This window comes from Dermacentor silvarum, chromosome 2, assembly GCF_013339745.2.
Source record: "Dermacentor silvarum isolate Dsil-2018 chromosome 2, BIME_Dsil_1.4, whole genome shotgun sequence".
NCBI lineage: Eukaryota > Metazoa > Arthropoda > Arachnida > Ixodida > Ixodidae > Dermacentor > Dermacentor silvarum.
The window spans coordinates 84,834,129-84,860,739 of record NC_051155.1 but is presented as its reverse complement, the minus strand read 5'-3'; the positions used below and the strand labels follow the sequence as shown (position 1 = coordinate 84,860,739).

Here is a 26,611-nt window from a genome sequence, read left to right as displayed (position 1 = left end):
GAGCATCTCTTGCTTGTGCGTTAGGGGCATCCTGGGCACATACTGGCTAAATTGCATGCATATCATCACCATCGCCACCAGCACCAGCATCATCAAAAGCCTATTCTATGTCTACTGCAGGAAGAAGGCTTCTCCCTGCGATTTCCAATCACCCCTGTCTTCCGCAGCCGATTCTAATTTCTACCTGCCAATTTACGAATTTCATCACACCACCTAGTTTTCTGCCGTCCTGAATTTTGCTTCCCTTCGCTTGGAATACGTATACGAGGGCCTTTTACAGTGGTTGGTAGAACGAAGAGAACCTTCGCAACAGACCCTGTCGCATAGGATGCCACGGCTTACACTCTCAGAGGAAGAATGTGCCCACACAGGACGATCGGCTACTTGTGTTGCATGCACACATACGCACAGATGCACACGCCTTCAAGTGCTGTGAGTTTTTCCTTCCTCTGTAGATGTCCCGCAAGGCACGTCTCCCTTAAAGCTTAAAAGGTCTCTTAAAGTAACATAAAAATAGCTAAACACTCCAGGTAAGTTACCTAATGTTTATTTATTTATTTATAACTTAAACTTTATTTATAAAGAAACACATTTGCCTCACGAGTAAGCTGAATCAAGTGGCACCTGGGAGGGCAACTTTTCCCGTGTGGCCCCACAAAGGTGCAGTTGCTATATTATTGAGACGTCCTCGGTCGGATATACGTAACAACTTGTTCCGTGTGTGTCCCATTTGTTTCCGATCAGTGCACAGACATTGGGACGTCATTGCATACAATCGTTGCATACAATATACCTGAGACATTTCTCGGACAATCGTTTGAAAATGCCTTATGTAACATCCTGTTGCTTTAGACCAAAATAGAGTTCTCAAATACGACGATGTGCAACAAAGTACCGTACAGGAATGCGCGAATATTATGTTCTGGCGTTGTTCAATAATATACCCTGTAATGTGCAACAGCCCACAACAAAATATAAGCTCAAGAAAGCACTAAAACGTGCGGATTTGAGTGCCTACAATACTTAAACAAATAGGTGTTACTTATATCCTTCTGTATTACGCCTACAGAGGCGTAATACAGAATGTACTCTGTTCTTACAGAGGGGTTTGCGATTGTACTTCGATCCGAAAGTTTGCTTCTCCAAGCTTAATGAAAGAAGCAGTTTCAGTTCGTAATTTTAGTTCATGTTTATAATCATGTATCCCCTTTTTATTGTGCCATGTAAATTAGGTGTATGCTACGGTGAAAATTGTGCGCGCCAATTGTGCTTTGCAAGACATGTATGTGTGTATATATGTACAAATATTATAATGATTTCTATATTGTGTGTATCGGCGTATATATACAGATTTCTGTGCTTTCTTTATTTTCTTTTTTACTTTTTTTACTTTTTTCAGAAATAGAAAAAAATAAACTTTTTTTAACAGTTTGTATGCGGCTTGTCACGCTCTGCCAATCAACCTAAAGTCCTTGACAGTTTTTCCTTTCTTTAAGTAGCAACAAGCTTCGAAGAACCGCTGACGACTCTCATTGGGCGGTGGTCATTCCGGCAGCCATGTCATTCCTAACGCTGTCCCTCCACAATCATTTGCACGCTGGTGGGAGCAGCGCAGATAGCAGTCGCCGTTGACGGTCGCATGCTATCTAGGAAGATAATGGCGGCCGACGCAGTAGATGTCGCTACTTACAAAAGAGCAGTAAATATAGAGACTTTAGTCAAGCCCAATGTGACTTGGGCAGGCCTGACGAATGTACTGTGTTCTCTAGAATCAAATAAAAGTATTATTATTATTATTATTATTATTATTATTATTATTATTATTATTATTATTATTATACTATAGACATGCCACGGACGAAGTGTTCTCATTATGGTGTTACCAAATGATGTCAGCTGGTAATATTTAGCAAGAAAGCGGGCCGTTTTGATGACTGGAGCTACACTTCACAGCTTCATCTTTCCGACACAGTGTGTTCGGTCTGCTGCTGTGGAACACTTGCGGTCAGCACCGTCTCGTGAGGGCACCGAAGGTATCAGCGGCCCCAGCAGAGGTGAACGAGCGCGGTCATCAGCGACGTGCCACTGTGTTCCCGAACTGCTTCTGCCGCAGTCGCTCTGTGTAGACTAGCTCGGGCAGCGTCATGCGGACGCATTCCTCTGAGCTCTCGTTCTTGGCACGGAACACGAGCACCTGCAAGGAAACACAGCAGTTCGCATGTTATTAGGCGCGTGAGTAGCACAACCCCCAAGATCATAGTTTTGTAGTCAACGCTATACAATGTACAAAAGTACAATTAGGGCCGTAGGCAAAATTTACGTACAGAAAAATATAATTGCAGTGAAATTTGAAATAAACCCTAAAACAAAGCTTATGCAGCAACCTGTTACACTCTAGTTAACTGATAATCGTTCAAAAAGCCTGCAGTCACACTTCACAAGTAATGTCTCAGACCTTTAAAGGATTGCAGTTGAAAGAGGCGTCTAAGCGGCATCAACAGAGGAGAGAGAATAGATGCGGTAGAGAAACCATCGCATTGCTGATGGAAGCGTAATTCGAAATCTCTTCCTGTTGGAGTGTGCTAACAGTTGAGCTACAGTGACGGCTATTCTAGCCTCATTTTTGTGTGATTGCTTGCTCTGTCCGCGTACTTGACGCATCGCTAAGCATGCTATTTATTGCCCTGGCAGGTAATGACGGCTTGTCTGCAATATTTAGTTATGAAATCGCAAAGGGTTGTTAGAATATAACATTTTTGAACGGGCAAGAGATCGGCAATCTGTCTAGGGATGTCTCCGGACCGTTCATCGCCCCATGCGTCTGGCACGGAGACCGCCTCTTGTACCTTACGTCACTGATAAGTGTAATCTTTCTCCTCCGTTCTTATTTCTTTCTTATCGCTGCATTGCGTGAAGAGTCAAAGAACAAAGATAACGAGTTTAGTAAGACTTTGCAAAACCAAATGGCAGGAAATTATGGTAAATTTGAATCTGTGTGGGATACGAAGTGGGAAAAATACAGAGAGCTAAAACAGAAAAGGCCGTAGTTCGTATCCCTAAGACTTAACACAAACTGAAATCTTTCAATATGAGACAGGCGTTGCTAACAAAATAAATTAACTTGCCGCACTGTATTTCCGAGTGCATTGAAAGTCGGTGCCATAAAAGTACACTGTGGTTACTTACACTTGCAAAGAATAATGACAGAAACAAACTTTTGATTGACCAGGCTTCTTGTACATATGCAATAAATAAAAGAAGGCGGATCCAGCGCAAATAAGAGAATTTGTGACAAGTGAAGCTCTCTTTATTGTTTAAGTAACCTTTATTGAGAAATAATGGTAATGACATAAATGCTGGCGCAAAATGACGCAAATCCATTACAGTTTCACGCATACGTATCGCTAGTGACGAAATTGCCTATCCCCGATTAACGGGAACCACTGACAAAACTCTCTCGTGGCCGTAAGCAAGCGATGGCCAAAAAGCGGCTGGATCAAGATGCGTTCAAGTCCATATGTAACATACGCTGTTGGAGTGGCGCAAAAGATACCGTTGTCTTGCGAAAAGGCCTACTTAGACCAAAATGACCGAGGCGTTATTGATGTAACAAATGAACATGATATATAACGACCTAATCCTGCCCTTCAAATGTTCTGGTTCCGTCTGATTCACATTATAGAACATCATATCTCATGTATATATTCTAGCATGCTCACAGTCAACCACAATTGACGGTTTTCACCGGCAGGCCATTCAAAAGCCTCTTTATTGTCATGTAGTGATGGTAGTGTAGTGCGGTAGTGTGACATGTAGTAATGGAATAAACTGTTTCTGGGCGAACCTCTGCCCCGCAAAACAGCTAAACAGTCAGCACAATGATAGCGGAGAGCACAATCATTGATCGCCTATATCTGATCTGCAGGTCAGACGCGTCGACTATTTATACTTAACTCATGGAAGACTCCAGAGAAATCGGTGTTGCTCGAGAAAGTTCTAGAATGTAAAACAATACTTGAGTCACGCAGGCACTCTGATTAAGGCTGATTCACACTACGCCGACACGAGAACGATTTTGGCCTGCCGACTGATGACGCGAGCAGTTTACTGGACAAAAAACGCTGTGACCAACGGTTTAAACAAAGAAAAACACTGTCGCCAACATTCGGCAGATCAAAATCGGTGCCGTGCCGGCCTAGTTTGAATAAGCCTTTAGAAAACGCTCACTGACAGCACAGACAACAGACATAATCGGCTACAAGAGTCCATTATTGAAGCGAAAGCTTCATTACGCTACTTCGGGAAGCCGTCGGTGACTCAACAGCTTTCACCTTGACAGCTAGAGGTCAAACAGTCAAACCACAAGAGAGCATTAAAGCGCGTTTATAGTCCGACGTTATTTGCACGCGGGCGAGCCTCATCAGACGCCGGGCGCGTCGGAGCGCATTGGCCGTGCGTCGCATTACGTTAGCCGCGCCAGTACGTCGAACCATCGGTCGAACTATAGCCGCTGTTGTTCTCGCCAACGTGACATAACGTGTGCGCGCGTTCACGCTACGTCGGACTATATTTAGGCCTTTACGGAGCCCTGAAAGGAGACGTAGCCGCCGTTGCCCGAGTACAGTCGCAATCTTTTTGAGGGTGAACACGGGAACGCGTGGCCTTCTGAGCTCACAGCGCGGTTCAGCGGCGGCAACGAGAAGCATCGCTCATGCGCAGTGTGTCCGGCGTGCGCAAATTCTCCCGCCGCGTGCATTGTGTCACGCAAGCAAGTGCGTGTCGTCTGCTGCGCGCGTACGGTTCGGGATTGGTGACGGTGTTGAACTTCTCATTACGCTCCCCACGATGCATGAATAAACTTGAAAATATTTGTAATGTTTCGTGGGCATTCTCAAGATCATTGCTGATCTGTAGCCAGGCCACGCATGCTCATGACACTTGGGGGCGCATTTTAAAAGCGGCTTCCGTCTTTGAGGAGCGTATATATATTCTTGCACATTACTGCATCTGTCAGAGCAGCAACTGAATTTCAGCATGGTCCGCGTTCCCGAAGAAGAGAGGTGGAAAATCGTACAATATTCGCTCAAGGGATATTCACAGCGCTCCATAGGTGCTCTCGTGCACAGGCCACTAAAGACCGTCAACACGATTATTCACACATTCAGCAAGGAAGGCCAACTCTGTGATGCCCCACACAGGCGTCGACCAAAGGCAACGACGGAGGATGAAGACGCGCTTATGGTAGCTGCTGTCGTCGAGAACCCATTCCAGTCCGTGAGGCAAGTCCGGGAGCAGCTAGATGTGGACGCTTCCCTTGCTACGGTCCGGCGACACCTCCGAAGTGCTGTACTGCGAAATTCTGTAGCTGCACGAAAGCCAGTCGTCAGTGCTTCGAACAAGAAGTCACGTCTCCAGTTTGCGAAGCACACGCCTCATGGATGGCAGATGACTGGGGCCGAGTGATCTTCTCGGATGAGTCGATCTTTACAACTGGCAAAGACCAACGGATGCGAGTTTGGCGAACCAGAGGCACACGGTAAGAAACTTTTCTTAATGCACGTTTGATTTTGCGAGGGATGGTCAAAAATAAGATTTCCATGCAGTTACGAGCCAGCCAAAATGAAGGGAGTCGCTGTGACGAGCCAGCTAATATGCAGGGAGTCGCCGCGAGTGGCCGAAACTGCATGAACGTGTGGGGCGCAGTGTCAAGGCACGGTCTCGGGCCTCTGCGTCGCATAGAAGGTGCCCTTACATCGCAGTGATACTGCACAGAAATTTTAGACAATGTGTTGCTGCCCTACGCCCACAGCGTCTTTCCCGATGCTGACTTTATGTTTCGACCTGGCGCCGGTTTACACGGCAAAAGTTGTCAAGGAACATACAGAAAATCGCAGAATCAGCATGCTTTCCTGGCCGGCCAAAGGCGCTGACATGAACATCCGCGAAAACATATGGGGGCACATCAAAGCCGCCATGGTGCGAAAACCTGTCCGCCCGAAGACTGGGGTCGAGCTGTGAGCAGCCGTTCGGCAAGAATGGGAGGACCTTCGAGCGCTTCATGACTTTGTGCCAGCGCCGTACGCGTCACTGCCCTCTAGGATGGCAGCAGTCGTTTCCGCAAAGGGTTGTATGACAAAATACCAACATCATCAAAGAGAAAATTTTTGCTGCTTACTAATACTACTTCTAAACAGATCAATCTTTTGTTGAACTTGCACCAAATAAAAGTTCGGATGTTTGTGTTCCCTTGCCAGTTAGTTGTACAATAAGAACACAGCAGAAGGAAAACTAAACAAAGGGAAAAGTTGAAGTAATTACAATAACGCCAAGCATAAGAAGCACAACGTTCTGAATTAAAGCATCAAAATCGTGGTTTCTGTCATAATTTGGTTTCTATTGAGGGGAGAAAACTGCTAGCAGAAGACACACGTGCACTACGATGACGTAATGCGCACGAAAGGAGCCTACCCTCCCCGAGCATGCGCGCAGATATTGTGGCTGCCGTCTGACGGCGCTGGTGGTATACAAAGCTACGCGCTCCCGTGTTCACCCTCAAAAAGATTGTGACTGTACATTCGGGCCCGGCTGCGAGTTGCTACCAAGTCTCACTACTCTATTGATCACCGCAGTGTCTTCATAGCCATCAAAAATGATAAATAATGCATTATTGCAAACACCTCTGCATATTGGCACGGAGCCAAGGACGATGCAGGGTTCCTTGTGTGAACAAGGTTTATTGGAGCGAACTTGTGCTCCGCAGAAACTGGAAGAAAATATAAGCGGCGAAGGACCAGCCAACAGAGCGACGTGCACAGGCGATCGGCGGGTTCCTTCTACTGGCCGCCGTCACGAGCGCACGCGTCCCTCTCCAACTCTCCGATGCATTCCAGTGTCCGAGACGCCGCCAGCGTTAGCCATGAAGTGAGTCAGCTTTCGCTTCATTCGTTTCGAACACAGACAAGACAACTGGGTACGGCCAGACGCTGGCAACAAAACACGCGATAAATCCAGAAGGCATGTTAGCGGCATTACCCTCCCTCTCCCTCCCCCGCATCAAATGGGCATCGGTCCGATGCTAAAACGGTAGTCCAAAAAATGAAGATTCCATCACCTGGCGTAGTAAAGGCTTGAGGCGAGCCACGTGGACGACTTCGAGCCGAGTTTGTCGGTCGTCGTGATGTGCCGGAGTCACCGTCGGGGACGACCTCGTAGACGACTTGGCCAACACGTCGTTGAATTCTGTAGGGCCCGAAATACCGTCGCAGGAGCTTCTCACTGAGTCTACGTCGTCTAATTGGAGTCCAAACCCACATAAGATCACCTGGGTGATAATAGGTGTCTCGGCGTCGGAGGTTGTAGCGTCCGCCATCCACGAGGTGATGGTCCGTTGCACGCACTCGAGTAAGCTGGCACGCCTCCTCCGCATTTTGAAGGTACCCTTGGACGTCGGCGTTGAGGTCGTCGTTTTCTACGTGGGGCAGCATGGCGTCGAGCATCGTCGTCGGCTGTCGTCCGTAGAAAAGCTCGAACGGAGTCATTCGCGTAGTTTCCTGGATAGCTGTATTGTACGAGAACGTGACGTAAGGGAGGAATTCGTGCCACGTCTTATGTTCAACGTCGACGTACATAGACAGCATATCTGCGATTGTCTTAGTGAGGCGTTCAGTTAGTCCGTTCGTCGGGGGGTGGTACACCATGGTCTTCCGGTGATCCGTGTTGCTGTAGCGCAAGACCCCTTGCATAAGCTCTGCAGTGAATGCCGTTCGCGGTCCGTGATTAGGACTTCAGGGGCTCCATGTCGTAGCACCACTTGGTGGATGAAAAATTTGGCAACTTCTTCAAAAGTCCCCCTTGGGAGTGCGGCTGTCTCTGCGCAGCGCGTCCTGTAGTCTGTGGCTACGACAATCCACTTGTTCCAGGCTCATGACGTGGGGAACGGGCCAAGAAGGTCCATTCCGATCTGCTGGAAGGGCTTCGTTGGTACGACGATCAGCTGCAGAAGTCCGGCGAGTCTAGTCGGCGGCATTTTTCGCCGCTGGCAGTCACGGCAGCTCCTGGCGTAGTGGGTGATGTTGGTTCTAAGATGGGGCCAGTAATATTTCGCCTTGTTATTTCCGAGCGTGCTGACCATGCGGAGGTGCTCTGATGCTGGTTCGTCGTGGAGGCCAGCGGGTCTGACAAGAAGTACTTCGTGCGCGTTGTAAGGTAGAAGTTCTTCTTCACCAGCACCGAATTTGTCAAGCAGAATGCAGCGGAGTTGCGCTTAAACGCCCTGGGCACGGTGACGTTGCGTCCTTCGAGGTGGTCAATCATAACGCGTAACTCGGAGTCGACACGCTGCTGGGCGGCCAGGTCGCTTTCTGTCACAATTCCGAAAAACGCGGTGTCTTCATCGGAGTCCTGTGGCAGCGGGTCGACAGGAGCGCGTGATAGGCAGTCGGCGTCCGAATGCTTCCTGCCGGATTTGTAAACGATTGTGACATCGTATTCCTGCAGGCGCGGGCTCCATCGCGCCAGGCGGCCGGAAGGATCCTTCAAGTTTGCGAACCAACACAGCGTGGTGAAGCTTGAACGGCCTGCCGTAGACGTACGGGCGAAACTTTAAAATGGCCCACATTATAGCAAGGCACTCTTTTTCAGAGGCCGAATAGTTTCTTTCTTCTTTCGATAGGCCATGGCTGGCGTAAGCGATTACATTTTCGCAGTCATTCTGCTTTTGGACGAGGAAAGCACCCAAGCCTATGTCCCTGGTGTCCGTCTGCATTTCTGTCTCGGCAGACTCGTTGAAATGTGCAAGCACAGGTGCACAAGATCTTCAGCCGGAACTTGGACTGCTTCCCGAGAAGGCGAAGCAAGAAGACGTCGTGGCCGCCACTATGAACACTGCTGCTACCATGACCATCGCTACCAATCCTCCCGTAGTTCTTCAGCAACCCAGGGAGCCGTCAACATTTCATGGGTCACCCTCGGAGGATCCCTAAGACTGGTTAGAACAAGTCGAATGAGTCAGGCTGTTTAATCGCTTCTACCTTGAAGACTCCGCCGAGACAGAAATGCACACGGATGCCAGTGACATAGGCTTGGGTGCTGTCCTCGTCCAAAAGCAGAATGGCTGCGAAAAAGTAATCGCTTACGCCAGCCGCGGCCTATCGAAAGAAGAAAATCTATTCGGCCTCTAAAAAAGAGTGCCTTGCCATAATATGGGTCATTTCAAAGTTTCGCCCGTACGTCTACGGCAGGCCGTTCAAGGTGGTCACGGACCACCTTGAGCGGTGTTGGTTAGCAAACTTCGTTCGCCGGTCGTTCGCTGGGCAAGGGGCGCGGTGCGTCGACTGAGAAACCTCGCAGGCCGAGTAGCTTGTTGTAGGGGCAGCGACTGTATATGTGGCCGGCTTCGCCACAGTGGTAACAGCGTACGGCGATCGGGGGTTTGCCACACGTCGGTCTTCCTTAGCGTTGGGCGTTGCACCGTAGATGAGTGGGTGGGCGACGAAGAACGGTAGTACGACGGCGAGGTACGGCGGGCGAGGGGGGCGAAAAGGAGCATTGTAGGCCATAGCCTGCGGCTCACGGGGTGGTTCCGGTAGCCTAGAAGTTCCCAGTGCTTGTTGCACAGTTTCGCGGATCACGTCGTGCAGCAAAGCAACTCGGGGTTGCGGCACCGTTGGGAACAGTTTCCGCAGCTCCTTCTTTACTATTGCGCGGATGGCCTCATATAGTGTATCCGTCGGAATCTACGTCCCGTCAACGTAGTTCACGTTGGCCGTACCAACAAGGGGGCGGTTATACTGGTTAGCACGCACTTCGAGGGCATTCTGAATTGTGCTGGCCTCGGACACGAATTCGGCGATGGTTTTGGACGGATTACGGACAAGCCCAGAAAACAGTTCTTCCTTTACGCTACGCATTAAGAAGCGTAACTTATTTTCTTCCGCAATTGTAGGGTCAGCTCGCATGAAGAGCTTTTTCACCTCTTCGACGAACACAACACCACCTTCTTTATAGGGTGTTGCATGCGCGTCTGCAGCAAGGCCTCGGCCCGCTCCTTCCGCACAACCGTGATGAAGGTCGCTAAAAGTTGTGTCCTAAATTCCTTCCAGCCAAAAGAGCGACGTGCACAGGCGATCGGCGGGTTCCTTCTACTGGCCGCCGTCACCAGGGGGCGGGGGGGCCCTTTGGAGGCGTTCGGCGGCGACGGACGCACTTCGCCTCCGCTCCGCAGATGCCCTTTGGCTTCTGCGGTACATCACCACAGATCCCCATAAGCTTGGTACCATCGTCTTCTGCAAGCTCAGGGCTCCATTTGGACTCCACTTTCGTCACGATGGGACCATTTTTAGCCAATTCCGGGCCCTCTGAAGATTTTCCCAGAGTTCGGGGGTGCTAAGCCTAACAGCTGCGTCGCGCCAACGGGGCTTGCGGGCTTCTTCCCTAGCTATCGTGGCTTCAACCCCGGTTACGGGCTACGATCCTGCCTCACATCGGGTGGTTACCATGGATATCACCCCGGTGGACCAGGAGGTCCCTACCGAACATGAGTATCTTCGAGATATGATCCAACTTTGACAACGCAAGCAACGTAAGTCCCCTCCCAAGACGCCCAAGCTCAAGGGAACGCCGGCTGCCTCGGAAGAGGCGGCTGCGGGAATGTCAACGCACCTTCTCCCAGGGGGTGCTCCCAACTCGTCTCCTCCTCCGGCGCCACGCAAGCCTTCTTGGAGGCCGCGATACATGCCCCGCATAGGACGTGACGACCTCATCGTTGTGCTCAAACCGCATGCCTCATTTGACCTCAACACGGTACTCCCATCGGAACGCGCTGGTGATGCGGTGCGTGCTTTCTGGGGGAATGCTCGGCTGCCGACCTCCACGCGTTGCCAGTGTGGGACCAAAATGTGCTGGTGTGCAGCCTCACCTCGATCCATATTGCTCAACGACTCCTTGGTGCCATTATTCTACCCGTAGGGGACCAGCAGCTCCCATTTCGGGGCAACGCCAAGGCGTCTGGGGACATCTGCCGCGGCGTCATCAACATCGATCCGGCTGCATCGTCCTCGAGCATCAAGCCGAATTTGGAGTGGCCGAAAGGCACTATACTCGCGGCCCTCAAACTCGGGAACTCCAACATGGCGTTTGTGACCTTCGAGGGCCCGAAGGTCCCCCGTTGCATCTTCTACCGCTACCAGGTGGTCTACGTCCGCCTCTACAGGAAGACGGTTCCTGTATGTTCTTGCTGCGGTACCATTGGCCACAGGGCCACGGCTTGCCCCAGCCCCAAACCGGGCTTCTGCTCCCGCTGCGGCTCCCAGGTGCCTGCCACGCCTGAGGGCTTTGCTCAACATGACTGCCAACCCCGCTGCATCCTGTGCACCGGGCCGCACGAAACTGGGGCACGGGGCTGCCCCGGCAAGTACCGTAAGCTCATCCAGCCCTCCCAGCCGGTCTCCTCACACCTGGCCTCGCCACCACCTCGTACTCTCTATCAAGGCCGCGCGCCCTTGACTCAACCCAAATCCGGCTCCCGGTCCAAGGCCTCAGCACCGGCTACTCCGGAACACTTCCCGCCACTCGCGGCTCCACCTCAGGTGAGCAGCCGGGCAGGGGTTGCCTCCCAGCCTCGCCCCTCCCTTCCCTCCGCTGCCCCCACCCCACTGGAACTTACTCTCCAGCGGCAGAGCTCCAAGCTTCAGCGCCAGGTCGCTGCTCTGGCCAAGCAACTCGAGTCCCTTCCCCCCAACCCAAGTCGGCCCTTCCACTTGCCTCAGTGGCAGTTTCCTCCGTCCCAACCCCAGTTCGTCTGCCCCGGGCCTCCCTCCCAGGAGCGCCCGCTAATTCGAGCAGTCACCGTCGCGATCTCGCAGGATCCCTCTTCGCCCCCCCCCCACCCCAATTCAGGTCCCCCGGGATGATCTTCCTCCGATCGATACTAGTCTTCCCATTCAAGACCGTCTCAGGGGTCTCAAACAACGCAGCCTTACCATGGAGTGTGCACTCCGAGCCCTACCCGATCTGCTCATCCAACGCATCGGAGAGACCACCTTGCCAAAAATTATGGCTGAGGTTCTCAAGGCAGTCCTGATATGGGCGTGCTCTCAATTCTAGTTCAGAAAGTCGCGCTCGCGCTCGGCGTCTCCGAACGCCACCCCGCGCCGCCACAAACTCGCTGGGACCGCCAACCCCCCCCTTCAACCAGGCACTCGTTACTCCCTCTCCTGCTCCTCTAGTACTGGGCCCGGTACTGGTCCCGGCCGAGGCGATGGAGGACGACCTCTAACTCGTATCTTTCACTATGGCGGTGCCCTCCTCGAGCCCCTCGCCTTCGTCACAATTCGGGCTCATCCAGTGGAACTGTCGCGGTTTCGGGAATAGGCAGAAGCGCTCTCACCTGCTCCTCTTCCTTCAATCCCGGGGCTCTCTGCCACCGTCCTGGCTCTCCAGGAGGCTGGTCTCAATCCTTCTCTTTCTAGCCACTGTTCTTACTCAGGGGGCCCTACAATCCTCGTCCAGAAATCTTATACAGTGGTGCAAGTCGACCTCGATCTCACCCTCCAACACGATTACTCCATATTTACGGTGCTCCCCTCGCGGTGCCGTGATCCCCTCAACAAACATTCTCTCACCAAATATACCCGGGGCGCTACTTGGGAGAACCTCGAGGAGTCTCTTGGTAGGGACCACTGTCTGCTGCGAATCGCCTTCTCCACGCGGATAGTGTGCAAAACATGGGATACGGCCCGCCTCACGCACTGGCCTGCTTTTCGAACCCAGCATTTCCTTCCCCTGTCCTCCCACGACGGTTACTCCGCCTGTGCCGCCCATGCCCTCTCGATTGAATGATCTAACACCCGTGTCATACAGACAACTCAGGCTGCTCCAGTCGTGGACCCGCACCTTCTCCACCTTTGGGACGCTCGCTGTGGCCTCTTGCGCATTGCTGTCTCAAAGCTGAATTGCAAGCTCAAAGCGCGCATTGCTGTCCTCACAGAGGAAGCGGCTGCTTATGCTGCCCACCTCAATGATACAAACTGGGTCGAAACCTGCACGAAGGCCGCAGGTCAGATGGGCTCCAGTGGGACGTAGCGCCTCTTTCGGAGCCTTCTGTATTCCTCTTCCACGCAAGGGGAAACACAATGACAACTGCGCCGCGCTCTGCACGGTTTCCCTGGAACCTCGGTTCAGCTCGCGGACAAGCTGCACGACCGGTACCTCTGTCGCACGGTGGACCTGGTTGTGACTGAGTATCAGTACACGGGCCATCCTAACCCTGAGCTTGATGCTCCCTTTACGCTGCCTCACATTCAGGCTGCGTTGGCCAAAATGAGACGGGGTACGGCCCCAGGTCGCGATGGCATCACGGTCACCCTGCTGGCTAAATTTCCGACCCGGCCTATCTCTCCTTTCTTCACGTCATGGATTCTGTCTGGGATGGGTTCCCCCTCCCCACCGAATGCACCACCTCCCTCATTACATTTATGCCCAAACCTGGCAACCCCGTTCACATCGAGGCCCTCCGCCTCATTTCTCTCACCTCTTGTGTAGGGATCTCATGGAAGCAATGGCTAGGGATCGCCTTTCCGTCTACGGGGAGCGGGAGGGGACCTTCGCGGACACAATGTACGGCTTCCGCCCGCATCTGTCCGCGCAGGACGTCCTCCTCCAGCTTCACCGCGACGTTATTGATCCTACTACTATGCGCCACAACGACAAAGCCATTCTTGCGCTCGACCTGCGTGGCGCATTTGACAACGTCACACACAGTAGTATCCTCGCCAATCTCGACATGACACAGTGCGGCTCCAAAGTGTTCGCATACATCCGCTTTTTTCTTTCTAACCGCTCTGCCTTCATCCGCATCGATGACTCGGAACACGCGCCGTACCCCATGGGCACGCGGGGCACACCTCTGGGAGCGGTTATCTCTCCACTCCTCTTTAATCTGGCCACGCTACGCCTTCCTGCACTACTCGCCCAGGTGGAGGGTATCCAACACGCACTTTACGCCGATGACATCACCGTCTGGACTTATTCTGGCAACCCCGATCAAATCGAGCAGCGCCTTCAACAGGCTGCTTCTATAGAGAACATTTAGACCACGTCTTGTGGCTTGGGGTACGCCCCGTAGAAATCAGCACTTCTTTCCTCTTTACCCCCACCCCAACTCTTCTTGCCCTTGGGTCCCATCCCCATGGTCCCCCAACTCCGGGTTCTGGGATATTTTATCTCGTCCTCTCTCAACCCGGGCTCTACCCTTACCCGCCTCCGCCGTATGGGGGAGCAGGTGAGCCGCATGATCCGTCGGGTCTCAACGAAACGTGGCGGTCTGCGGAGGCGGGATGCCCTTCGTTTGGCCTAAGCGGTCGTCATCAGTCGGATAATGTACGCGGCCCCCTACCTCCATCTCGGGTGCCACCACGAGGCCCAGCTGGATCCCCTCATCCGGTCTGTGCATAAGAGTGCGCGGGACCTCCCGGTGTCCACTTCCAACCGTCGTTTTGCGGATTTGGGGGTACACAACTCCTACTCGTAGCTTCGGGAGGCTCACTTCGTTAACCAACTTGATCGCCTGTCTCAGACGTCTCCTAGGCGCCGTTTGCTTGCGCGCCTTGCTCTTCAACCGATTCTTCCTTCGGCGCCCCCCGATCGGATTCCCGACTCTTGGCGCCAGAAACTCTGGGTTGCCCCTCTCCCTCGTAATATGGATACTGTATCCCACCCTGGTCGTCGGGCTGCTCGTGTTCGCGCCCTTACATCCCAACACGGATCTCACCCTGGTGTCTTCTATGTGGATGTTGCGGGTCCTTCCCCCTCTGGCTACTTTTCGGCTGCTGTGATCCACGAGGGAAACACGACTGATGGCCTCCCCTTTCGGGCCTCCACTTCAACTCAGGCGGAGGAGGTGGCCATTGCCTTGGAGGCCTCCCACCCCAACGCAAGGGTCATGATCTCGGACTCGGACGACGCTCCTCGAGAAGCAGGACGCCTTCGACACCCACGTAATCGGTTTCCGTAAGGGACTTTCCACGCAGGACGCCATGCTGCAGATCAAGGAACAGGTCGTGAACGCTCCGAGCACTCACGTGCGCGCCTTGCTCGGGCTAGACCTCAAGAGCGCCTTCGACACTGTGAAGCACATGGCCATATTGGACAAGATCAGCCGACTCGATCTCGAGGCGAGGTTTCACCGATATGTCAGCAGCTTCCTGAATGAACGCGAGGCGACGGTCAAGATCGACGGGGCCACGCCGCGAGCGGTCCGAATGGGCGGTGCGGGAACGCCGCAGGGTTCCGTACTCTCCCCCATACTTTTCATCCTCGTCATGATCGGCCTGCCGGAGCGTCTCGACGCGATAGAGGGCATCAATCATACGATCTACGCAGATGGACCACGGAGAACACGAGCGTCGGCGAAATGGAACACCGGCTGCAGCGGGCCGTCCGGGAGGTGGAGCGGCACCTTGAAGACACGGGACTCGTCTGCTCACCCGACAAGTCAGAGATACTACTCCACAGACAGCGCATGAAAGGACCCCTCTCGCAGGGCGTGCTCGACGCCCGTCGTTTGGGCGTCCACGTCACGACGAGGGAGGGTACCCGAATACCGACGGTGTCCAAGTTGCGAGTGCTCGGCCTGTGGCTGGAAGAGAATGGTTCCAACCGCGAGCTGGTTGCCCGACTGCAGCAGAAAGTAGCCGCCGCCACGCACCTCGTGCGGCGGGTCGCGAACAAGAGAAAACGAATGAAGGGAAAAAAACGTGACGAGGCTGATACAGGCGTACGCGCTGAGCCGTATATCGTACGTCGCCGCGCATGCCGACTGGAACAGGAGCGAAACCGACAAGCTGAACGTGGCGATCCGCAGGGTGTTCAAGACCGCCATGGGGGTATCCGAGTACACGCTAACCCACAGGCTGCTCGAGCTGGGCGTACACAACACGCTCGAGGAGGTCGCCGAGGCGCAGGGAACAGCGGAGCTGGGGAGGCTGTCGGGCACCAAAACGGGAAGACGAATCATCGACCTGCTCGGGATTCGATATCATGAGGTGCGGGGGCTGAAGGAAACACTGCTACCGGAAGTCAGGGACGCCATACAGACGGAAAACATGCCGAAGAACATGCACCCGGCGCATGACGTGCAAAGACGTAAACGAAGGGCGGTAGCAATCCTCGAGGAGCACGGAAGATGAGAAGGCGTCCTCTTCGTCGATGCAGCCAGGTACCCGCGGCCCGCCGGTAACGTTGATGGCGACGAGGGACGACGACCACCATCGCCACTACAACGAAATGTGCGAGACGAACCGGTGATGCCAACACCACCATCACTACTACTACTACGACAAAAACGGCAGCAGCAACACCAGCAACATCAACGACACGGCCGGCCGGCGGCGGCGGAGCCCGCCTTCTCCATGGCGGTCATAGATACGAAGGGAAGGATCCGATTCACGGCATCAGTGAGGCTGCCGTCGGCCGAAGCAGCGGAGGAGATGGACATAGCCCTCGCGGTACTCCACGGAGGTACGGAGGATAGGCTGATCATAAGCGACTCCAAATCAGCGATCCGGAACTACATTAAAGGTTGGGTGTCCGCGGTTGTGGTGCGCATGCTCAACGCCAGAGCCGGGGAATTCATGTCCCTCAAATGGTTCCCCGCGCACGTCGGGGAGCTTGCTATTAAATAAGACGACAGCCGCGACAACAATATTAACGGCTGAAAACACACCGGCATCCCGCCAAACCACAACGAGCGTGCCTATCTCGTCGCGAGGCGACTTACCCGCCGCGACGCGATCACCCAGAGGGCACCCGCCGTTGTTGTGCGGGACCCCAGCGGAGGAATTACCAACGCAACCCAAATCGCGACGTACGGAGCTGGGGGCCACGGGGACGCCGACCGCGATATCGAGGAGTTTCCGGCCTCGTACCGAGAGGTTCTTGCACACTACAGGAAAGAACGTATGACATATCCACAACCACATGGGCGGCTGGACAGGACCCAGGAAGTCGACCTGAGGCGGTTGCAGACGGGCACTTTCACCAACCCCTTCCACCTCCACCGCCTGTGGCCCGCGCTGCACCCGTCGCCCGGCTGCCTGTGGTGCGAGCACGAATGAGCTGATATGGCCTATATACTTTGGGAATGCCAACGCCCTGAAGAAGAAGGACCAAGAGGAAGGGGGAAGATAACAGCAGGACCCTCTGAAGCGGGGTGCCTCCGTGACAGATGGCAAGCCGCCATCCTCAGCGAGGCACCCGAGGACCAGGAGTGGGCCGTCCAGCGGGCCAGGGCCATTGCCGAGGATCTCGGAAGATTTTTCTCCGGCGATGGACCCCTGGCAGCCTAGCCCCAGGCACCAACAGCCATAACCGCTCGACAAATAAAGTTTATTCCTATCCTATACTATCCTAGTCCGGGACCCCATTAGTCGAAGCCCCCAGCCTGGCTCTTTGGACCAAGGCCTTTTGGGCCTGGAGGTCAGATTAACCAAGCAGGGCGGCCTCCCGGTCCTCTCGGGTAGGGTTGGGGTTGGGTGTAAGGGCTGGATTATTTTGCAGGCCACCGATGCTAAAACCTAAAAGGCCTGACGAAGGCCTTGGCTCCCTTGCCATGCACATTCTAGACGGCGTTATTAGGTGTCCTCCAACTGTGCGGATTTGAGGTCCCTTCCATTGTGTCTTCATTTTCTTTAACTTGGTTCCGAAGAATCAAATGATCACGGAGAAGTTGGTTCCTGTGTCTACTAGGGTGGTGGCTTCGTGGCCGTCGAGGAGCATGTCGAGATCGATGATCCTTCACCTTGCATTACTGTTAGGTCACGGCATGCGGTCATGACTGCGTCACATTGTTCCGCTGTCGCTACGTCGCGTAGTGAAATATTGTGTTTGCGGCACTTTCATTGCGTCGAGAGTTTGCCTTGTTAGCGGCATGCCACCGCTACGCCGTCTAGATGAATCTTGCTACGTAGGCGTCGGATGACCTTCTGCATTTCAACAACCAACAAGCTCCTCTACATCAGTTGCTGCTTTCTAGGAAAGGGCTGATGGACCATTCACGGAATGGGCCAGTGTATAGTCAGCACAGCGGTGACACGTATCGTCCTGGCAAAGGCGAACGGGAAGGTCATCGACGTCTCTGCTCAGGAGCTGCAATGTAGTCGGCCATCTCACGTGGTCGTTAGCCTTGCATTGGACGCGGCGCGTGGACGGGGTGAACCCTAGTAGGCTCATATCGTTGTACGGGCACCGATGGTAGACGTGACCTCCTTGTACGCAGGCATAGCACAGCGGGAGGTGAAAGGGGGCACGCCATACGTCTGTCTTCCGTGGTGGGCTGCGGGGGCTGAATGGCTGCGGCACCGGCTGTGGCTGGCGACGGAATGGCGGGGCGCCCTGACGTGTGTGCGGAGGGGGGATGGGATCGCGGACGGGAGCGGCATAGCTCTTTGCTTCCGTTAAGGCTGCGGTGGATTATAAAGAATCTTAGTGACTGCTGGGTCTCCTCGCGCATGATATCAGCAATCGAAGCCACTTGAGGCTGCGACGAAGGGAACTTCTGAAGCTCTCCCCGCACGACTGTTCTGGTGATCTCGCGCAGGTTGTTGGTGCTCAGTGATTGAATTCGACCGTAGTTTGTCGTGAACATGGGTCGGTTGTATTGGCATTTCCAGATTTCGAGTGTCTTCTCATGTTGGTGGCCTCAGGAAGAAATAATTCGACGGTCATTGGAGCATTACATATCATGCCGGTCAAAAAGGTTTTTCGTCACATCACACACGACGAGGCGAACTTGCTTCTCCTTGGGCATTTCCGGATGGGAATTGCGGAATAGACTCTCTTCCGCAAAGATGGCAATGTTGTCGTTAGGCCGCTCGCTGCACGCTGGCTTGCAGTAGTACATCGGGTCTTTCTCTTCGGGCTATGCTTGTGAAGGACGTCAGGAAGTTCCGACGGTACAGATCCCACGTTGTAAGTGTGGACTTCGGGTTCTCGAATCGAGCCCTTGCGTCTTCTTCCAAGGAAAATTATACATTGCGGGGCGCAAGCCCAATTGCGTGATTCGCTCTAGCTATTGTAAGAGATATAAAAGGTAATTGCTTATATTACCCATTTTTTTACATTAATATAATACGCTTGTCATGTCTCTTTATAATGTGATAGAAGTAGAAGTAATTATGAATTAGTATGAACAATTTTTTTTATAATTTGACATTGAACTCTAAATATACTAAAGTTAAGCATTACAAAAACACCAACAAGATTGCGGCCTCGAAAGTGTTTTTATGAAGACGTATTTGGCATTTACATAATGTGCTCAAACAGCCACCCGTTTAGTATTAAAAAAAGCAACAACAAGATTGCAGCCTCCAAACTGTTTTTATTGAGACGTCATTAGAATTTACATAATATGCTCAAACAGCCATCCGTTAAGTATTAAAAAAGCACTAACAAGATTGCAGCCTCCAAAGTGTTTTCATTGAGAGGTCATTGGCATTTACGTAACGTGCTCAAATACCCATCCGTTAAGTGTTAAAAAAAACACCAACAAGATTGCAGCCTCCAAAGTGTATTCACTGAGACGTCATTGGCATTTACATAATGTGCTCAAACAGCCATCGGTCCGCCGCTGTGCACAACTTAAACCGAGTCAGCATAATTGCTGTCGTGTTTCGCAGCATGCTTCCAGGAATAGAGCGACATACACTTGATATTTTGGAATTTAGTGATTCTGGATTTCTCGTCACTTCGGTGCATACGTTGTCTTTAAAGTACCCTCATAAAAAATTGGAGAATCAGATCTGGTGACCTAGCGGGCCAAGCCAAAGGTCCGAGGTGGCCAATGTATTTCTCAGGAAATTCTCTGTCAAGCCATGCTCAGCCTGGCGGCTGCTACACTCTTAGTCAAGTACCGTATAATGTCCGGCACATATGCGGTATATTTTCGTTCGAGCGTAAAGTACTACATATAAACGGACTTTCAAGCAATATTATGCGTGACAATGGCTGCGGCGGCAGGCTAGGCCCGCTATATGCGACCGTGAGCGGACGCAACGCTTATATGCAGCCGTGCAAATTTGGCGCGCAAGAAGCGCGCCGAAGCGTTGAGAGAGCGTTACAAAGCAAAAGCTATAAGGAGCAGTGAGGGAAATTCATTGTAATTCACCGTTGTTACCGGAAATTGCAAAAAAGCAGTGCAACTTCGACAACTCGTGAGAGTACAACGGCCACACGGGCGATCAGCGGTGGCGGCCCGCCATGTACGCTGGATCGGCGGGCCCATGAGTCCGTGCTGTAGATGCTTTGAGGGAGAAAGTAAAGCGAAAGGCAAAAGGAGAGAACGAAGAGAAACAAGTCGACGCCTCCGCGTTGCTTTTATGGCGGAGGAGGCGAAAAGGCTGCGCCGACCGGACCGGGAAGGAGCGAGAACATGGCGTATGCCGGCGTGCGAGGCGATTGTTTTCGGCGGTAATTATCGTCATATCTTTGTACCGGTGACGTTAAGCGACTGTGTTCGTGTTGTGAAGGGATTTGGCCGTGTCGGTGAATGCGCTCGGTGATGTCAGTGATGTTCAAATCCACCGTTGTTACCGGAAATTGCAAAAAAGCAGTGCAACTTCGACAACTCGTGAGAGTACAACGGCCACACGGGCGATCAGCGGTGGCGGCCCGCCATGTACGCTGGATCGGCGGGCCCATGAGTGCGTGCTGTAGAGCTGCGAACCTGTGCCTATTTGGTAGGTCGATTTTTGCTTCCTATACGCTACGCTTACTAAATGCCTAATTTCTACCATTGCATTATTATGAGCCCGCAGATACCGAATGTCGGTGATTTAAATATCTGAACGTGTAGTACTAATGCGAACACGCGCATTGGAAGTCTTGGTGTGTGAAGTAGTTATAACTGCAGGCGTAGCTCCGTTTAGGTTTCCCCCAATTGTATGATTGCAGGCGATATTTTTTCTTGCGTAGTCAGGTGTCCATTTGTTGAAACTTCATGCGTGAATTTTCGTTAGGGCTTGCGTTTTATAGCAGCGCTGGTAATCACGTGTGGCGTTCTAACCATGAAATGTGCCTTTTTTAAATTCCTTTCGTTGGCTTTGCGGGATTAATTCATTGCATTTCGTAGTTGCAGTTTGTCAAACGACGGTTATATTTTGAAAAACATTTTCTGGTGTGTTACGCACTTTCCTCTGTGTAGTGGGTCTATTTGCATAGATTTCTGGCTGTCCTGTTTAATGCGTCGAGTGTAAAAAAATTCAAAGCCGAATTTAGCTCGAAGCTTGCGTGATGCGACCATAATCAAATAACTCCGACGACGCAGCAGCTCCGAAGTGACGGTTTGCACTAGCCGCAGGATTTGCCACATTATCTCTTGGAGATAAGCAGTACACTCATTACTTGTAGAAGGGGCGCAGTTCTATGCAACTGGCAAAAATTTCAACAACGCGACATGTCATATCGATTGTAGCAATTTCAAGTTTTATAGCAGACGGAAAAATCTGGTTTTCAGTACTTGCGTCGTTCCATAATGTGAGATAAAAGCGCTGCATGCATAGATAAAAAAACTATGAAAGAAGCAATAGAACATTACAAGTTGGACAATTTGCTTTTGTGTGGTGATTGCTATCTTGTGTGTATTTGCGACTATGAAGTACCCACTAGCCCCAAAATAGGCCTTAATAAGACCTTTCTTAAGAGTTCATGCTTCTCGAGTTATCAAATTTCTGCATTTTCTTTGTATTCTCGCTTAACTGAATTTTTTTCTATACAGGAATAAAGTGGGGCGTCAACACTAATAAGAATGCCACCCATGAAAGCAGAACCCCGGGCTCTCCATTGGAACTTTAGAGTGCACCACCGCTCCGGTAAGCGAAAATCAGGCCAAAAATGACTGTTCATTGAAGTGCGGAAATAAATGTTATGATGAAGCACACAAAGAAAAAGCTCATATTTTGCCAGCTCAAAAGTGGTGTGGGGCTCAGAAAGATACAAGCGTTTACAATATTGCGCGCATGCGGAGAACATTGATGCACTTAGACGAGCTGTATATCACTAGAGATAGAAACACATGCGATAACCTCTCACTAATTTCTACTGATTTCAGAACAGTGGGAATTCACTGAGTTTAGGGCAGTGTAAATGCAAGTACAACTGAATGCCAGTAAGTGTAAGGGATATAAATGAGTGCCCCTGAGAGCCAGCTGACAATATGGGCCAATTGATAATTACCTGCAAGTGTGAGGAAATATGACTGTGAAATAAACCATAAGCCGAAGCACATTGAGTTGATTTCGAAGGGGCCAAGTATATGTGAAATGTGTTTGTACATAACATGAAGAATGCAACTGAACGTATGTTTCTCCCTTTAGTTGCTTGCCAGAGCATTATGTGTTTGTGTCTATTGTCATGGCTTGATTACTTTGTTTACACTGTGTATGCACTCATTATATTCAGATTAATTAGGTATGGACTTTAGTGCTAATAATGCCAGTGAAATTTCAAATACCAAGCTGTATATTCAAAGGTCGGACACATTCGCATGTCGTTCACAATCTCTTATGAGTTATTCACATGTAAAGTGTGTGATATGGAATGTTCAGCCTTCTGTAGTAAATCATTTACACCTAGTTTTATAATGCTGACACGTGATCTTGGAGAAAGGAGGTAGAAAGATAGGAAGACCGACAGGTTCACCAGCATAAGTAGGAGTGACTGTGCTGAGGAAGGGATACAAAGGGAATGAACGGCAACAGGAGAGCCGAGATTTAAAATAGAAAGAAAGAGAATGTGTGCACACATTCCACATGTCACCCACATGTCAAGTAGCAGGTCAATGCAAGGGTGTTGAACACAGTCTGACCAATTATTCTCTCCCCCAACAAGGTGCAATTAAGCGCAGCCAAGTGTGGTTTTTTAGCCACACCAAAATGAGCGCAGTCAAATAAAAGACCTCGGATCGTTATCTCGCAGTCGCAGAAGTTTATGGTTAACATTGAGATCTGTTTCTTGCAAGATCACTACTATATTGGCCTCGGAACAACTATTGAACAAACATAGCCCTAAGAGGGCCAAGGTGAAGGAGTTTTTGGAATCGTCTAACATTAGGTGGCATTTCTTTTTCCTTCCAGGTAAGACGGTTGCCTGGAGGCCCAGGAATCATCAGGACAAATAACTATGATTATATATGAATGTGTTTGTGAGGACTGAGCAATTATGTCAAAATAAAACACATATTTTAAATTGCTTTTTTTTCTCTTATTAGCAATCTATACACAAAAACTTCACTAGGATCTCTCTGCATTCACCCAACCACTGCGGCATGTACACAGAGTGTGCTCCGCAAGACACTAGATTTTTTTATGTTGCTTGGCTCCCAAAAGAGTTCTTCAATTCAAATACGTACAGGGTGTGTTCGAAAAGAAACCAAACTTTTGCTTTAACATCTTTATTGCTTATTGTACAACATTTTATGCATGTCCCCTTCAAAGTAGTCCCCTCTTCTGGCAATACATTGTACCTATCATCTCATTCATTTTTGCAAAGCCTCCTGGAAAGCTTTTTCTGGGATGGCGCGTAGGTCTCGTGTCGCATTGTCAGGAAATTTCTTTTATGGGTTGGAAACGACGTCCTTTGAACGTGATTTTAATTACGGGAAACAGGGAAAAGGCTTCTTGTGCTAGGTCTGGAAAGTACGGTGGATGGGGCACGAGAGTGTGATTTTTTGCTAGATAGCCGCAAACCAGGAGCGACGCGTGAACTAGCTCATTGTCATGTTGCAACAAGTAAGTCTGTGTTTCCCACAATTCAGGCTTCCTACTGCACACAGCATCCCGCAAACGCGCTAGAATTCCTTGGTAGACAGCCTTGTTTACCATTTGACCACGTGGTACAAATTCCTCATGGACTATTTCTTTCCAGTCAGAAAACACCACCATTACCTTGATTTTTTGCTGACTCATGCGTGCTTTCTTGGACGAGAAGACTGTTCGCCCACCCACTGCGACGACTGCACTTTTTGTTTCAATGTCCGAGCCATAAACCCACGCCTCATTGCCTGTTGTGATGTTACAGAAGTTTTCATTATCATTGCCAGTGGCATGCAATTCCTGGCTTATTTCAACACAGGTGTTTCTGATCGATAGTCAACAAACGCAGCACGATTTTTGCACCGACACGATGCATCTGAAGTTTGTCATTCACAATAGGATGCCGTGATCCTATGCTGATGCCCACCTTCTCAGCTAGTTCTCGAACAGTTAAACGACAATTTTCACGAATCACAGCACGCACTCTCTCGACATGGTCATCATCTGTTGATGTGGAAGGTCGTCCAGGCTTGGGATCGTCACCAACCGACATTCTGCCTTGTTCAAAATGCTCAAACCACTCATAGCACTGAGTGCGACTCATAAATTTTCCACGTATGCTTGGTTAGCAATTGAAATGTCTCTGTGAAAGTTTTGCCAAGTTTGTGGCAAAATTTCACACACCCACATTGTTCCTCAACCACTTTGGCACTAATCCAACAAACAGCTTGTAGACGTGCACACTTCGGCGGCTGTAGCTCGCCAACCAATTGTCAGAGCGAAACGCGGCAAAAGGCAGTTTGTTGTCTAAACCCGCTGCTACATGCGTTCAGTAGCCGCAGCGTGCTCTCTGCCGGTTTGCGCGCTATTTCAAATGTTTTGGTTTCTTTGTGAACACACCTCGTACATTTGCATGCAGCGCTTTCATTCTTTCTTTTTGTCATGCTCGTCATGGATAGCTATTTTTCATTAAAGCTGCGAGCACTTGGGTGTCTAAGTTTCCAATTAAATAACTTATCTATAGAAAATGTGACCTTTCAGTAAGTTTAGTACTTATGTGCGTTCTGTTCCTCATGCTGTAGTTATCTGCTATTTTACGTAGTTTTGGTTTTAAACAAAACTTTCTTTAATGAGCGAGAAAATGGTGAACTGAGAGGCCCAACTCTTGTTATTCGCAACTGCATGAAGTATATGCAAGTTACTGTGTTATGCTTGTTTCACATTTTAAAAGCTGCAGGCACTAACACTGCCTATCTGCTTTTGTATTTCCTGTAGCAGTGTGGCTTTTATTTGTTAGTGTCAGAGCTTGGTATATAAGTCCCCATTCTGCGTTGAAAACCTACAGTGAAACTATGCTGGGAACTTTTCACTTTGTTGTATTGTAAATAAATCATTCTCCTTAGAAAAATATGTTCTTTGTCTGTGTCTGCAATAATGTACAGCATGCTTTCAGATGGCTTACACAGATGAGGTGGGCATTCCGCAAAAAAAGCATACTTAACGTTGTAGGAGAAAAGCGTGTGCTTTTAATAACTGTACATATAGGGCACAGTTGATATAACGAAGGCAGAGGCACTCAACTAATATACACGACTCCCAAATCCGAATTCGATCTCTTCGAGATAATTACGTATGCTAGCCGGCAGTCCATCTCACCTGCTGCAACCACTTCATGACAGACCTTCCTTTGCCGGACACAGCACAATAGTGCGTGCCCACTTAATACAGCGCGTGCACTTTATTGCAGTCTGCACGGTGCTTTCTTTTTCTGTTTTTGAGATGACTAAAAGTGGTTTGTGCATGAATGCGGCTCGTCTTGCGCACAGAGATTCACTTGCATTCCAGATAGCAGAGAGTGCTCATTGCGGTGGTGCTGATCACACAAATGCAGCGCAAGATACAATGGGAAAATTGCGGTTATTCCACGTTCATTTTGCTTCGAAGCCATCGACTTGCAAGGGTAGGAATGGAGCTGTTTCAAGCTTCGACACGCCGGCAAAATCCCGCCTTGTTATGCAAAATTTGAAACAGCTACTTTCAATGACAGTCGCCGCAGTAACAAGGTGACCTTCGAATTTCGGCCGCACCTGTCGCATTCCGACGGAAATGCAAAAACGCTTGTGTCGTTCTTTCGGTGCGCATTAAATAACTCCAGCTGGTCACGATGAATCCGTAGCTCTCTATTATTGCGGCCCTCGTAATCCACAGCAGTTTCGGGACGCTAAGCCCCATAATATAAATTCTTTAACCACGCCTCGATTTCTTACCTCCCTTCGTTCCTTTAAGCTCGACGGCACTGAAGGTATGGCCACGGTAGCTCGTTGCAACGTCGCATGCATGCGCCTGGCAGGTGAATAGGTGAAAACAAGCTAGCATGTGCAAATCAGTGAAGCTTCCGATATTTGCAATGCTGTTACGGTAAGCTCACGGGGGGAGATACTGACGCGCCTTGCTGCTTCAAAATAAATACTGAATCATTAACTACAACGAAACAGCATAATAGGATCGGTTCGAGAGCATTGTTCTTGATAGTCACAGAAGCTATATATGTCAGTCTTTCGGACAGGGCATCCCTGTTGAGGCCAGTGGAGGTGAATGGAAATATTTGTCGATTCAACAAACTTAGACGGGCCGGTAATATCCCGCCCGCTTATTGGGCGTCTCAGAATATCGGAGCCGTACTGTCGTTATGCCGTCGAGGCAGCGCAACAGCGCGGATCAGTTTAACTGAACCTTCTGAACGCGGTTGAAAGTTTCTCAGACAAAGCCGAGTTCCTGGTTAAACAGGGACTGCAGCCGCGTCATAGCGA

General features: G+C 50.7%; 1 protein-coding gene across 2 annotated transcripts in view; it reads right to left on the bottom strand.

The window, feature by feature from the left end:
- Positions 1 to 1,847: 1,847 nt before the first annotated feature.
- LOC119440195 (galactose-3-O-sulfotransferase 4) overlaps positions 1,848 to 26,611 on the bottom strand; it is a 77,455-nt gene continuing 52,691 nt past the window's right edge. For both annotated transcript variants that reach the window (XM_049661437.1, XM_049661436.1), the window contains one exon: positions 1,848 to 2,194. In XM_049661437.1, the coding sequence (XP_049517394.1) occupies positions 2,072 to 2,194 (123 nt within the window). In that variant the 3' untranslated portion in view covers positions 1,848 to 2,071. The remainder of the gene's footprint in view (positions 2,195 to 26,611) is intronic.